Source organism: Salmo salar, chromosome 21, assembly GCF_965601325.2.
Source record: "Salmo salar chromosome 21, fSalSal1, whole genome shotgun sequence".
Taxonomy (NCBI): Eukaryota; Metazoa; Chordata; class Actinopteri; order Salmoniformes; family Salmonidae; genus Salmo; species Salmo salar.
Genome location: NC_138311.1, coordinates 24,256,931 through 24,273,048, shown reverse-complemented (window position 1 = coordinate 24,273,048; position 16,118 = coordinate 24,256,931). Strand labels below are relative to the sequence as shown.

At 44.6% G+C, this 16,118-nt stretch overlaps 1 protein-coding gene across 3 annotated transcripts in view; it reads left to right on the top strand.

The window, feature by feature from the left end:
• Positions 1 to 16,118, top strand: part of LOC106581962 (immunoglobulin-like domain-containing receptor 2) — a 37,570-nt gene that overhangs the window by 7,766 nt on the left and 13,686 nt on the right. For all 3 annotated transcript variants that reach the window (XM_014164548.3, XM_014164549.3, XM_014164547.3), the window contains exons 2-3: positions 6,970 to 7,299; positions 8,840 to 8,959. In XM_014164548.3, the coding sequence (XP_014020023.3) occupies positions 6,970 to 7,299; positions 8,840 to 8,959 (450 nt within the window). The remainder of the gene's footprint in view (positions 1 to 6,969; positions 7,300 to 8,839; positions 8,960 to 16,118) is intronic.

The window sequence follows — 16,118 nt, the reverse complement described above, 5'->3', positions numbered from 1 at the left end:
ATGGGGTAGTCACCTGGAATGCTTTTCCAACAGTCTTGGAGTTCCCACATATGCTGAGCACTTGTTGGCTGCTTTTTCTTCACTCTGCGGTCCAACTCATCCCAAACCATCTCAATTGGGTTGAGGTCAGGTGATTGTGGAGGCCAGGTCATCTGATGCAGCACTCCATCACTCTCCTTCTTGGTCAAATAGTCCTTACACAGCCTGGAGGTGTGTTGGGTCATTGTCCTGTTGAAAAGCAAATGATAGTCCCACTAAGCTCTAACCAGATGGGATGGCGTATCGCTGCAGAATGCTGTGGTAGCCATGCTGGTTAAGTGTGCCTTGAATTGTAAATAAATCACAGACAGTGTCACCAGCCAAGCACCCCCACACCATCACACCTCCTCCTCCATGCTTCACGGTGAAAACCACATATGTGGAGATCATCCGTTCACCTACTCTGCATCACACAAAGACACGGCGGTTGGAACCAAAAATCTCAAATTTGGACTCATCAGACCAAAGGACAGATTTCCACCAGTCTAATGTCCATTGCTCGTGTTTCTTTGCCCAAGCAAGTCTCTTCTTCTTATTGGTGTCCTTTAGTAGTGGTTTCTTTGCAGCAATTCGACCATGAAGGCCTGATTCACAGTCTCCTCTGAACAGTTGATGTTGAGATGTGTCTGTTACTTGAACTATGAGAAGCATTTATTTGGGCTGTAATTTCTGAGGCTGGTAACTCTAATGAACTTATCCTCTGCAGCAGAGGTAACTCTGGGTCTTCCATTCATATGGCGGTCCTCGTGAGAGCCAGTTTCATCGTAGCGCTTGAGGGTTTTTGCGACTGCACTTGAAGAAACTTTCAAAGTTCTTTAAATTTTCCGCATTGACTGACCTTCATGTCTTAAAGTAATGACGGACTGTCATTTCTCTTTGCTTATTTTAGCTGTTCTTGCCATAATATAGACTTGGTCTTTTACCAAATAGTGCTTTCTTCTGTTTCCCACCTAGACCTTGACACAACACAACTTATTGGCTCAAATGCATTATGAAGGAAAGAAATTCCCCAAATTAAGTTTTAACAAGGCCCACCTGTTAATTGAAATGCTTACTACATTATTCCATATGTGTTATTTCATAGTTTTGATGTCTTCACTATTATTATCAATGTAGAAAATAGTAAAAAATAAAGAAAAACCCTTGAATGAGTAGGTTTGTCCAAACTTTTGACCGGTACTGTAAGTATTCACACCCCTTTGCTTTGACACTCCAAATTGAGCTCAGTTGCATCCAATTTCTACAACTTGATTGGAGTCCTGTTTCCAATTCAATTGTTTGGACATGATTTAGAAAGAAACACCTGTCTATACAGTATAAGATCCCACAGTTGACATTTCAGAATGTCAGAGCAGAAACTATACCATAAAGTCGAAGGAACTGTCCGTAGATCGCCGAGATATGCCTCATCACAATTCTATCTGTGGAAGGGTATAAAACTACTTCTGGTGTGTTGAAAGTTTCCAAGAGCACAGTTTCTATCATTGGGAAATGGAAAAAATATGGAACTACCCAGACTCTGGAACTACCCAGAGCTGACCGTTCGACCAAACTGAGCAACCGGGCAAGAAGAACCTTGGTCAGGTCGGTGACGAGAACCCAATGACCACTCTGACAGAACTACAGAGTTCCTTGGCTGAGATAGGAGAACATGCCAGAAGGACAACAGTCTCTACAGCACTTCACCAATCTGGGCTTTATGGGAGAGTGGCAAAACTGAAGCCATTCCTGTGAAAAAGGCACATGATAGCACTCCTGGAGTATGCAAAAAGGCATGTGAAAGACAGATTATTGGGCAAAAGAATCTGTGGTCTGATGAGACAAAAATGTAACTCTTTGGCCTGAATGCAAAGCGCTATGTCTGGAGAAACCAGACACAGCTCCTCATCCGTCTAACAACATCCCTAGTGTGAAGCATGGTGATGTCAGCTTCATGCTATGGGGTGCTTTTCAGCAGCAGGGACGGGGAAACTGGTAAGGATAGAAGGAAACAATAAATGGAGCCAAATTCAGGCAAACTATTAATTAGAACCTGTTCAGAGTACAAACGAGCTTTGAGGGGGGGCGAAGATTTACATTCCAACAGGACAATGACCTCAAGCATACAGCTAAAACTGTATGGCTTCAGAAAAAGAATGTGAAAGTCCTTGAGGGGCCCAGCCAAAGCCCAGACTTGAATCCCATTGAAAATCTGTGGAAAGACTTGAAGATTGCTGTTCACCGTCGCTCCCAATCTAACTTAACAAGGAAGAATGGGAGAGAATCCCCAAATCCAGATGTGCAAAGCTGATACAGTAATACCCAAGATGACTCAAAGCTGTAATCACCGCCAAAGGTGCTTCTACAAAGTATTGACTCATTTGTGAATACAGTGCCTTGCGAAAGTATTCGGCCCCCTTGAACTTTTCGACCTTTTGCCACATTTCAGGCTTCAAACATAAAGATATAAAACTGTATTTTTTTGTGAAGAATCAACAACAAGTGGGACACAATCATGAAGTGGAACGAAATTTATTGGATAGTTCAAACTTTTTTAACAAATAAAAACTGAAAAATTGGGCGTGCAAAATTATTCAGCCCCCTTAAGTTAATACTTTGTAGCGCCACCTTTTGCTGCGATTACAGCTGTAAGTTCGCTTGGGGTATGTCTCTATCAGTTTTGCACATCGAGAGACTGAAATTTTTGCCCATTCCTCCTTGCAAAACATCTCGAGCTCAGTGAGGTTGGATGGAGAGCGTTTGTGAACAGCAGTTTTCAGTTCTTTCCACAGATTCTCGATTGGATTCAGGTCTGGACTTTGACTTGGCCATTCTAACACCTGGATATGTTTATTTGTGAACCATTCCATTGTAGATTTTGCTTTATGTTTTGGATCATTGTCTTGTTGGAAGACAAATCTCCGTCCCAGTCTCAGGTCTTCTGCAGACTCCATCAGGTTTTCTTCCAGAATGGTCCTGTATTTGGCTCCATGGGTGGGTGGGTTCAGGGTGATGAGCTGTGTTGCTTTTACGCCAAACATAACGTTTTGCATTGTTGCCAAAAAGTTCGATTTTGGTTTCATCTGACCAGAGCACCTTCTTCCACATGTTTGGTGTGTCTCCCAGGTAGCTAGTGGCAAACTTTAAACGACACTTTTTATGGATATCTTTAAGAAATGGCTTTCTTCTTGCCACTCTTCCATAAAGGCCAGATTTGTGCAGTATACGACTGATTGTTGTCCTATGGACAGAGTCTCCCACCTCAGCTGTAGATCTCTGCAGTTCATCCAGAGTGATCATGGGCCTCTTGGCTGCATCTCTGATCAGTCTTCTCCTTGTATGAGCTGAAAGTTTAGAGGGACGGCCGGGTCTTCGTAGATTTGCAGTGGTCTGATACTCCTTCCATTTCAATATTATCGCTTGCACAGTGCTCCTTGGGATGTTTAAAGCTTGGGAAATCTTTTTGTATCCAAATCCGGCTTTAAACTTCTCCACAACAGTATCTCGGACCTGCCTGGTGTGTTCCTTGTTCTTCATGATGCTCTCTGCGCTTTAAACGGACCTCTGAGACTATCACAGAGCAGGTGCATTTATACGGAGACTTGATTACACACAGGTGGATTCTATTTATCATCATTAGTCATTTAGGTCAACATTGGATCATTCAGAGATCCTCACTGAACTTCTGGAGAGAGTTTGCTGCACTGAAAGTAAAGGGGCTGAATAATTTTGCACGGCCAATTTTTCAGTTTTTTATTTGTTAAAAAAGTTTGAAATATCCAATAAATTTCGTTCCACTTCATAATTGTGTCCCACTTGTTGTTGATTCTTCACAAAAAATTACAGTTTTATATCTTTATGTTTGAAGCCTGAAATGTGGCAAAAGGTCGAAAAGTTCAAGGGGGCCGAATACTTTCGCAAGGCACTGTACTTATGTAAATGCGATATTTCTGTCTTTCATTTTCAATACATTTGCAAAAAATTCTAGTAACATGCTTTCACTTTGTTATTATAGGGTATTGTGTGTAGATTAGACAGGTGAGAAAAAAATATTTAATCCATTTTGAATTCTGGCTGTAACACAACAACATTTGGAATAGGTCAAGGGGTATGAATACTTTCTGAAGGCACTGTAGGATCCTCCAGGATGGGGTGGATTATACTAATGCCAAACAATGCACTGGACCATGAACAAAAGGACTAAGGGAGGGACACATTTATCCCACGGGAGGAATTTAGGAGCATGGCCCCTCTCTTTCCTCCATCTTTCTTTTTCTCCAACCCTTTCATATTTAAAATTAAAAAAATATATATTAAAAAACAGAACTGCTACTTTTCTCTCTCTCTCATTTGTTTTGCTCTGACCAGAGGTAACTGACATCTACCTATGACTCTGTAGGAGGAGTTGGTGAACCGTTGGTGCATGGTCAGATATTTATTTAGCTTGATCCTAGATCTGTTGTTAGCCGCAACTTCTAATTGGAGCTCTGTAGTAAATTTGAATGCCATAATCATGAATCACCCTGACTCCTCTTTAGTACAAAGTGTGAATCTCAATCTGTGTAAAACTGCATTCCCTCCTTGTCTCATTCCCTTCCTCTGCACTAAACTGAAAACCTCGGGAAAGTGCTGCTAAGGAGAGGGCCACTGTGTAGAACCGTTTGCTGTGATTTCCTCTTTCTTGGAAATGTTTGGAGTGAGTTCCTGCTGCCTGCCCCTCCTAGACCTAACAAGACTGGCTGCAGAGTATACTGCTCTGGCCACGACCCCCTCACTGTTCCCATTTATTATGACAACCCCCTACCTTCCTACTACAGTCCTGCCCCTGCCCCCCACACACGGCGGAATGTAACCTCTGTGACCTCCCGTTTACTGGAGAGAGGAGCACCCATCCCACCCCCGCCATCTAGATATTGTGCAAGTCACCACTTGGCATTCTCCCAGTTGGGGATTTATTTTTTAATTTTTTTTATTTAGCCTTTATTTAACTAGGGAAGTCAGTTAACAACAAATTCTTATTTACAATGACGGCCTACCACAGACGACGCTGGGCCAATTGTGCACCGCCCTATGGGACTCCCAATCACAGCCAGATGTGGTTCAACCTGGATTTGAACCAGGGACTGTAGTGTCACCTCTTGCATTGAGATGCAGTGCCTTAGACGACTGCGCCACTCAAGAGCCCAGTTGGAGTCATCATTACGCATACACACACACCCACAAACGGTTCTCAGTGGAGCCAGACCAGATGTTATTAGGCGTTGGTGAAATCAGGTCATCACTTCCACAACAGAGACAGACCTTCTCCTGAGTTTTGTGGTTTAGTTAACTGAGAGGATATTTCTGGAATCCCCCTTAATCTGTTGGATGTGCAGGGGGTATGAAACGGAGAGTTGGACTGCTGTGGGCTCTACTATGGGTAGAGGCTAAGTGGTTGGTTCAAGTGGTGTTGGACTGGGTGCTTCTCAAAGCTGGTGTTGGAGAGCGTTCAACTGTAAAGTCTAATCTCCTTACCATTTGCATGTTTCTCTGGCTATTCAAAAGATACAATGCATGGCGAAAAGTATGTGGACACCCCTTCAAATGAGAGGATTAAGCAACTTCAGCCACACCCGTTGCTGACAGGTGTATAAACTCGAGCACACAGCCATGCGATCTCAATAGACACACATTGGCAGTAGAATGGCCTTACTGAAAAGCTCAGTGACATTCAGTGTGGCACCATCATAGGATGCCACCTTTCCAGCAAGTCAGTTTGTCAAATTTCTGCCCTGCTAGAGCTGCCCCGGTCAACTGTAAGTACTGTTCTTGTGAAGTTGAAACATCTCAGAGCAACAACAGCTCAGCCGCGAAGTGGTAGGCCACAGAAGCTCACAGAACTGTGCTGAAGCGTGTAAAAATTGTACTCGGTTGCAACACTCACTACTGAGTTCCAAACTGCCTCTGGAAGCAAAGTCAGCACAAGAACTGTTCGTCGGTAGCTTCATGAAATGGGTTTCCATGGTCGAGCAGCTGCACACAAGCCTAAAATCACCATGCGCAATGCCAAGCGTCGGCTGGAGTGGTGTAAAGCTTGCCGCCATTGAACTCTGGAACAGTGAAAACATGTTCTCTGGAGTGATGATTCACGCTTCACCATCTGGCAGTCCGACGGACGAATCTGGGTTTGGCGGATGCCAGGAGAACACTACCTGCACCAATGCATAGTGCCAACTGTAAAGTTTGGTGGAGGAATAATGGTCTGGGGTTGTTTTTCATGGTTCGGGCTAGGCCCCTTAGCTCCAGTGAAGGGACATCTTAACGCTACAGCATACAATGACATTCTAGACGATTCTAGGCTTCCAACTTTGTGGCAACCGTTTGGGGAAGGCCCTTTCCTGTTTCAGCATGACAATGTCCCCGTGCACAAAAAGAGGTCAATACAGAAGAAATGGTTTGTTGGGATCGGTGTGGAAGAACTTGACTGGCCTGCACAGAGCCCTGACCTCAACCCCATCGAACACCTTTGGAATGAATTGGAATGCCGACTGCGAGCCAGGCCTAATCGCCCAACATCAATGCCCGACCTCATTAATGCTCTTTTGGCTGAATGGAAGCAAGCGTCGAAGAAATGCTCCAACATCTAGTGGAAAGCCTTCCCAGAAGAGTGGAGGCTGCTACAGTAGCAAAGTGGGGACCAACTCCATATTAATGGCCATGATTTTGGAATGAGATGTTTGATGAGGAGGTGTCCACATACTTTTGGTCATGTAGTGTATGTTAAAGGCCTTATATGCAGACTGCCGTTAGATATTTAAAATGTGACGCCTACTTTTCTATTCATAGGACTGTGTTAACTTTATATCGGCATAATATAACATAAATATTGTTTTGATTATTGTATTATTAAATAACCGCTTCCCCTCTATTTTTCTCCCTCATTTTCTCACACCTTGTCTGTGTGTGTATCAGTCTGTGTGTGTGTGGGGGTGCAGGTGACGGTTCGGGAGAAGAAGCGTTTCGCCATGCTCTTCCAGTCGGTGGTGCTCGAGTGCCAGTACCACACGCCTTCTTCCCAGACCCCTGTGGTGCAATGGTGGTACAAATCCTACTGCCATGACCGCACACGAGACTCCTTCACTTTTCCCAAGAGCTTTGGGGTCCAGGGGTCCAAGTTGGGCACCGCAGCCCACCTGGAGTGCTCCGACAGCAGCCGCACCGTCCGCATCGTAGCGTCCGGCCAGGGACCCTCCATGACGCTGGCTGAGCACTACAAGGGCCGAGACATCGCCATCATCAACAGTACTGTGAAGATTGGTTAATGAGTAGATTTGTGTTGTGATTGGAAGTTGTGTGTGGCGGTGTTTTGTAGTTTTATGAGCTTCAATGACTAGAAAGGCTGTGCTTGTGGAAATGTTTGTCAGGGAAGACATACGACATGTGCAGACACGTTTAAATGCTGTTCACTGTATGTCAGTGCTTCAGTGTTATAGGCGGTGGCCTTGTCCGTCATAGCCTGTCTATTATCCCAGTCTACTGTTTATGATCAGTCTCCCAACAGGAAACATGGCTGCTTGTGCTCTGCTTTTCCTGTTCCTGAAATAGTCCTTCTCTGTCTCTGCTTCACAATAGGCCAGGCTACACACTCACACACAGATACATTATTAACGACACTGACCCCTGTTCACAATGGAGTGGTCTTCTGCCCTCTCTTATCCTATTCACAATAAACCACCCCTATTGAGCTTCTTATCCAAATGAAATACCCACCTTTTTCTGCCTTTCAATAGAGAGCCCCCACCTACTTTTGTGTCTCTTTTTTAACAAAACACCCTCCTGTTGTCATGAATCTTAATAGAAAGCTGTTGGATTTATGAATGAGTCAAATGTATCTTTGAGGTTTGTTCAGTATATTGTTTGTCGAATGCCGGGTGTACACTACACGACTTTCAAAATCTTAACATCGCTGAGCCTCTCACATTAAACGACCATCTTTCCTGTAGATTTGTAGGTTTGGCACAGACGGGGTGTCACACACGACAAGATTCTTCACTTGGTCGTGAGGATTCTCAATACCACCACGTTGTCTCTCGAAAACAATGACGTAATGATGCGATTAGACTGTTAACGTAGCTACAGTAGAACGAGCTGTGGTTCAGAACAACCTCAAACGTTTTCAGTCAGACATTCACTCTTGCCATACAGAGTTGAAATATCTAGCCAACATTTTGAATTAAGTAACATTGCCTGTGAGCTTTAGAGGTGTAACGATTTGACACTTTGGCTTTGGTTAAAGGCGAGTACCAACACACATTCTGTGTGATGCGAAACAACGTCATCATTTCACTGGCTTCTTTTCTGCCGAGCTCTCATTGGCTATTGCTGATCACCTTCCTTAAACATTGTCGTTGCACATCTCACACTACAAGAGCATTGCAGATTTTGTGCTGATGAAATCAAACATGTTTGAAAATATCGGGATTGATGGGATTGGTAGCCCTGAGATTGCGTCTCTGACCCGCTCACATTAAACGAGTGCCAGTGAAGGCCGCACGCCCTGAGTAGGCAACGACATGGGGATTTTGTCTCCGACTTCAAAAACTTGGGACAGCTAAATTGGGGCCAAAATCATGAAGTGTACACCTGGCTTAGCAGTATATCATTTTGTTACTGTATGCAGTTGTTGATTATTTGTTAAATGTGTGTCATATGTATCGTTTTTCAGAGGTTTTATAGGTTCATAGTTTTTTCATAGGATATACTGACCATGCTCTCATATCATTTGACCTCTCACCTATGACCCTTGTCCTGACCTCTGACCCTGTGTCCTGTCCCTGTCCAGAGGCGGACTTGCGGATTGGGAAGCTGCAGTGGGGCGACAGCGGAGTGTACTTCTGTAAGATCGTCATTGCCGATGACCTGGAGGGGAAGAATGAGGGCCAGGTGGAGGTACTGGTGCTGGGTGAGTGACCACAGGAAGTGAACCCTCCGCACACCGGAAGTAAACATTACACAGGAATTCAACCAACTCAACATCAAAGAGGAAGGGATAGAGCGGAAATGAACAGGAATCTGAACATTCTGTTGAGGCTTTCTTATTTTGAGTTCCTCTCTGGTTTAAAAGGATTTGAGAGTTGAGGAAGTAGGAAACAAGTATACTCTTATGTATTGTCTTGTGTCTCACTTTCTGAACCTAGGATAGGATAAAGTAATCCTTCTAACCCCCCCCCCCCCCTTAAAATATTTAGATGCACTATTGTAAAGTGGTTGTTCCACTGGATATCATAAGGTGAATGCACCATTTTGTAAGTCGCTCTGGATAAGAGCGTCTGCTAAATGACTTAAATGTAAAAATGTAAATATGAACCTTACCACAGCAGTAAAACCAATGCACACACTAAAACCAATGGATTTGTGCCGTTGCACCAGTCTCATATGCTGACTGTGGTGTGTGCGTTCACATTTGTGTGTGTGTCAGTGTGTAGGGTAAGTGTATTTGTTTGGTATGGTTCATAATGGAGTGTTTAAATATAAACATCCTTGCTCTAGAGGGCGTCTGCATTCCAAAGTGTACTTACAAGTGTTGCCATGACGACGGGCAGAATGGCGTGCACTGCTCTACACACGGTTCTGATCCTTTCTGAGAGGACCCATTGTTTGGCTGAGCTTACCCTTGTAGACCAGCTGACATAAACCTGACATAGCCATACATAAACCCTTATAACCTCAGATATAGGCCATGTAGACTTTTGTGCCACAGCATTGAACATAGACTACATAATAGAGAGTTTATGTATATTACAGAGAGTAGTTCTAGATTATTATTGTGAGCTATGTAATCCACTTCTTCAACTGTTGTCATGGAAACATTGCTTTATTTGGGGGGGATGAGACTAAAGCATGTTAAGGGTGTCACGGGTATCGTCGGTGAAGGAGGACCAAAATGCAGCAGGACTGTGTTTGTTCATTTTGAACATTTATTAAATCAAAACGAACACAAAAACAACAAACAAGAGAACGAACGATCCACTGACAGTCTGGCAAGGCACAAGGCTAAACACAGAACAATTTCCCACAAATACACACCCAACTAATATAGGACTTCCAATCAAAGGCAACACCACACAGCTGCCTTCAATTGGAAGTCCACCCCAATTAACTCCACATAGAAACACACTTACTAGACTACACATAGAAATACATAAACATAGACCCTAAACCAAAAAACCCGGAAATACTAAATCAAACACCCTTTTACCAAAACACCACCCCGGACCACATAAAACAAATATCCTCTGCCACGTCCTGACCAAACTACAAGAACAATTAACCCTTATACTGGCCAGGATGTGACAGTACCCCCCCCTTAAAGGTGCTAACCCCGGAAGCACCTTAAAAAAAACAAAAAAAAACAACCCCAAACAACAAAACTACAATTCCCCCCTACTAAAGGGAGGGAAGGGAGGGTGGCTGCCGTCAACGACGGCACTGTGCTACACCCCCCCCCCCTCCCCAACCCACCTATATCTGGAGGTGGCTCCGGTTCTGGCCGTTCCAGGCAGTCGGGCCACTCTGGCAGCTCGGGGCAGTCTGGCCGCTCGGGGCGGTCCGGCGGCTCGGGACGGTCTGGCCGCTCCGGCGGTTCGGGGCGGGCCGCTCTGGCGGCTGTTGACTGGCGGGCAGCTCTGGCGGCTGTTGACTGGCGGACAGCTCTGGCGGCTGTTGACTGGCGGGCAGCTCTGGCGGCTGTTGACTGGCGGGCAGCTCTGGCGGCTGTTGACTGGCGGGCAGCTCTGGCGGCTGTTGACTGGCGGGCAGCTCTGGCGGCTGTTGACTGGCGGGCAGCTCTGGCGGCTGTTGACTGGCGGGCAGCTCTAGTGACTGTTGAGGCTGGGTTTACGCACTTGAAGCCTGGTGCGTGGTGCTGGTACTGGGCGTACCAGATTGGGAACACGCACCTCCAGGCTAGTGCGGGGAGCGGGAACAGGACGAGTCGGACTGGGTTGACGCACTTCCGGGTCCGCACGAGAGACAGGAGCTGGAAACCCAGGGCTATGGAGGCGCACAGTCGGTCTTGATCTTACCTCCTGCACAACCCGTCTTGGCTGGATGGAACTAGTAGCCCTGTACGAGCGGGGTGCTTGTACAGGGCAGACTGGGCTGTGCAGGGGCCTGATGGTAGCCGTGCGTAGAGCGGGAGTTGGGTAGCCTGGTCCTCGGAGGCGTACCGGCGACCAGATGTGCTGCGCAGGCATCCTCCTACCAGGCTGGATGCCCGCTCTAGCACGGCACCTGCGAGGGGCTGGAATAACGTGCACCAGACTGTGCGTGCGTATGGGTGAGAGTGCGCTCCTCAGCGAAACATGGCACTCTCCACCTCATACGCTCCTCCATATAACTACGGGTAGCTGGCTTCCGGCTCTTCCTATGCCTAGCCAAACTACCCGTGTGCCCCCCCCAAAACATTTCTTGGGGGTGCCTCTCGTGCTTCAACGCCAGTCGTGTTCCTCGGAAACGTTCCCGGTCCATACCAGCCTTTCGCCTTTCCTCTCTCTCTCTCTTACCACCTGTCCCCATGGAAGGCGATCTTTTCCGGCTTGGATCTCCTCCCAAGTGTAGGAACCTTCTCCCTTCAAGATCTCCTCCCAAGTCCATCTCTCACCATAGTCCAACTCAAAATCCCACTGCTCCTTCCTCTGCTGCTTGGTCCTGGTTTGGTGGGAAATTCTGTCACGGGTATCGTCGGTGAAGGAGGACCAAAATGCAGCAGGACTGTGTTTGTTCATTTTGAACATTTATTACATCAAAACGAACACAAAAACAACAAACAAGAGAACGACCGATCCACTGACAGTCTGGCAAGGCACAAGGCTAAACACAGAACAATTTCCCACAAACACACAGACAAACACACCCAACTAATATAGGACTTCCAATCAAAGGCAACACCACACAGCTGCCTTCAATTGGAAGTCCACCCCAATTAACTCCACATAGAAACACACTTACCAGACTACACATAGAAATACATAAACATAGACCCTAAACCAAAAAACCCGGAAATACTAAATCAAACACCCTTTTACCAAAACACCACCCCGGACCACATAAAACAAATACCCTCTGCCACGTCCTGACCAAACTACAATAACAATTAACCCTTATACTGGCCAGGACGTGACAAAGGGTCAGTGATGTAGACGTAAAAGGAGAGAGCAAAAGAGAGCGTTGTGCTGTGACACAGGAGAGGAGCTGACTTTGGCCTTGTACACACACCAGAGTTTGAGTTGTTGAACCCATTGTAATTCCTTCAGAGTTAGTCTGTGTCGTCTCCTGTATTTTCATAATTTTCCATCAATTCGCAAGTGGTTGAATCTCATCAAAAGGAAACGGTGCCCCTCCATCTTAGTATACGGTTGAAGTCGGAAGTTTATACACTTTAGCCAAATACATTTAAACTCAGTTTTTCACAATTCCTGACATTTAATCCTAGTAAAAATTCCCTGTTTTAGGTCAGTTAGGATCACCACTTTATTTTAAGAATGTGAAATGTCAGAATAATAGTAGAGAGTGATTTATTTCAGCTTTTATTTCTTTCATCACATTCCCAGTGGGTCAGAAGTTTACATACACTCAATTCGTATTTGGTTGCATTGCCTTTAAATTGTTTAAACTTGGGTCAAACATTTCAGGTAGCCTTCCACAAGCTTCCCACAATAAGTTGGGTGAATTTTGGCCCATTCCTCCTGACAGAGCTGGTGTAACTGAGTCAGGTTGTAGCCCTCCTTGCTCGCACATGCTTTTTCAGTTCTGCCCACAAATGTTCTATAGGATTGAGGTCAGGGCTTTGTGATGGCCACTCCAATACCTTGACTTTGTTGTCCTAAAGCCATTTTGCCACAACTTTGGAAATATGCTTGGGGTCATTGTTCATTTGGATGATTCATTTGCGACCAAGCTTTAACTTCTTGACTGATGTCTTGAGATGTTGCTTCAATATATCCACATCATTTCCCCGCCTCATGATGCCATCTATTTTGTGAAGTGCACCAGTCCCTCCTGCAGCAAAGCACCCCCACAACATGATGCTGCCTCCCCCGTGCTTCACGGTTGGGATGGTGTTCTTCAACTTGCAAGCCTCCCCCTTTTTCCTCCAAACATAACGATGATAATGATGGCCAAACAGTTCTATTTTTGTTTCATCAGACCAGAGGACATTTCTCCAAAAAGTACGATCTTTGTCCCCATGTGCAGTTGCAAACCGTAGTCTGGCATTTTTATGGTGGTTTTGGAGAAGTGGCTTCTTCCTTGCAGAGCGGCCTTTCAGGTTATGTCGATATAGGACTCGTTTTACTGTGGATATAGGTACTTTTGTACCTGTTTCCTCCAGCATCTTCACAAGGTCCTTGGCTGTTGTTCTGGGATTGATTTGCACTTTTCGCACCAAAGTACATTCATCTCTAGGAGACAGAACGCCTCTCCATCCTGAGCAGTATGACAGCTGCGTGGTCCCATGGTGTTTATACTTGCGTACTATTGTTTGTACAGATGAACGTGGCACCTTCAGGCATTTGGAAATTGCTCCCAAGGATGAACCAGGCTTGTGGAGGTATACATTCTTTTTTCTTGGCTGATTTCTTTTGATTTTCCCATGATGTCAAGCAAAGAGGCACTGAGTTTGAAGGTAGGCCTTGAAATACATCCACAGGTACACCTCCAATTGACTCAAATGATGTCAATTAGCCTATCAGAAGCTTCTAAAGCCATGACATCATTTTCTGGAATTTTCCAAGCTGTTTAAAGGCACAGTCAACTTAGTGTATGTAAACTTCTGACCCACTGGAGTTGTGATACAGTGAATTATAAGTGAAATAATCTGTCTGTAAACAATTGTTGGAAAAATTACTTGTGTCATGCACAAAGTAGATGTCCTAACCGACTTGCCAAAACTATAGTTTGTTAACAAGGAATTTGTGGAGTGGTTGAAAAACGAGTTTTAATGACTCCAACTAAGTGTATGTAAATTTACGACTTCAACTGTATGTAGTCCATATATCTGATGCTGTCTGGAACAAAAGAATGACATGTTGCCGCCGTATCATTTTATTGATTGATGCCAGCAAGCATTTGGCCTCCCTTGATAAAAAAAATAATAATAATTAGCCAATCAGCGTTGAGCTGAGCTCAACTGTGGGTTGTCCTGGCGCAGCAAAACGCCTCCCAAGGGAGGCCAGTTTGGATTTGGCTTCCCACCAATCAAATCACATCCTAGGCAAAACGTCATCATTGTTGAAAAAACTTTTCTGTTTCTGGTTTGCTTGTGTTGATGTCCTGCAGTAGCTAGCTTGTTAAATCGGCCCTTTCCTCAGCCATGGATGGAGATGAGGATTTGGACTTGTGGTTTTAACTTAATCCTCTGTACAGGCCAAATGATTATGATGGCAATTCTGATGTAACCATAAATTCATATATTGTGCCACTGGCCTTTGAGGCTGCTGCCTACATACAGACTTGAAATCATTGGCCACTTTAATAAATGGATCACTAGTCACTTTAATAATGTTTACATATCTTGCATTACTCATCTCATATGTATATACTGTATTTTATACCATCTATTGCATCTTGCCTATGCCGCTCTGTCATTGCTCATCCATAGATTTATATGTAAATATTCTTATTCCATTCCTTTACTTAGATTTGTGTGTATTAGGTAGTTGTTGTGGAATTGTTAGATTATATGTTAGATATTAATTGATAGATATTGCTGCACTGTCGGAACTAGAAGCACAAGCATTTCGCTACACTCGCAATAACATCTGCTAACCATGTGTATGTGACCAATAAAATAATACGATTTGATTGAAGTTAAATATGTAGGCTAGTATAGGCTCACATTAACTAGCTAGCTAACTTAGCTGGTTCATTGTTGCCCATGCGAGGAAGTTAGGCTACCAAGCATTTTAGCTAGGTAGCCTATGAAAACAAAAACTAAAAGTGTACTGTATGACTGAGACATGGACCATTTTGCCAACATGAACGAGAGGAGGATGGCATTGGCGTTCAACTAGTCTACAAGTAGGATGAGTCAACTTTTAAAAGATTATTGCGCACACACACACACAAATAAGTACCATGGACAGCCACATGATATTTAGCAACGTTGATTGGACTAGATTGTTTTGGGTATCTTTAAGTTTGTTTTCAGTGTATTAAACTAAGCATGTATAGCCGTGTTGATTTGATGATGTTTAAATGTTTAAGTGTAAATGGTGCTGGAATAACGGAGCCAGTGCTCATGTTGTCTCTGTGCTGACTTGTGGGTAACTCTGTGGTTCTAAATCACTAGTTGTTTAGTAAACTGTCAAACATGAACTTGTTTGACAATGCTGCAGGCCATATACTGTAGCTGTTTATAACATGCGATATTTGCTTTGTGGGATTGACCGGACAGATGTGGCTCTCCGGTTTTGTGATGAAACAAACATATGCGTAGTTGAATTTATTCCGCCACTGTGTGATTGTAGTCTTTTTGTTGTCACAGCCTTGTTGTATATCACAGTGGCGTATGAAGGAATATGTTATAGAACAAACAAGGCAATTATCAGAACATAAGTTGTAACATGGCTGTTTTACTGGCTTGGCTTCCTCAGTGATTTTACCTACACACTGCTACTGCTCTCACTGCTTTTTATTTTTCTCCTCTCCTCTGGAGGGCCTCATCTTCCTCTACCCCTTATTCCCCCTGTCTTCTTATCATTGTTCCCTCCCTCCCTCCCCTCTGAGGCACATAGTTTCTCCCCTCTCTCAGGTTACTGAGCTCAGCTGGATTTATACGACTCAGTGCCAGAGCAGGTTGGTAGGATCTGTGTGTGTGTGTGTGTGTGTGTGTGTGTTCATGTGCGTGTTTTTTTTTTTTTATCAGAGGAGAGGAGTGTGCTTATCTCCATGACTACTGCCAACTGGAGCCTGTCTGGCTGTGGGAGTTCAGTCTACCCTGACAGCTAGCAGGCCTGTTGAATCAAATAACCCTTAGACACTATTTTAGGGATTGATATGTCGAGACACACGCACATGCACGCACACTTAATGAGTGTAAACCAGGTATTTTAGCAACCCAG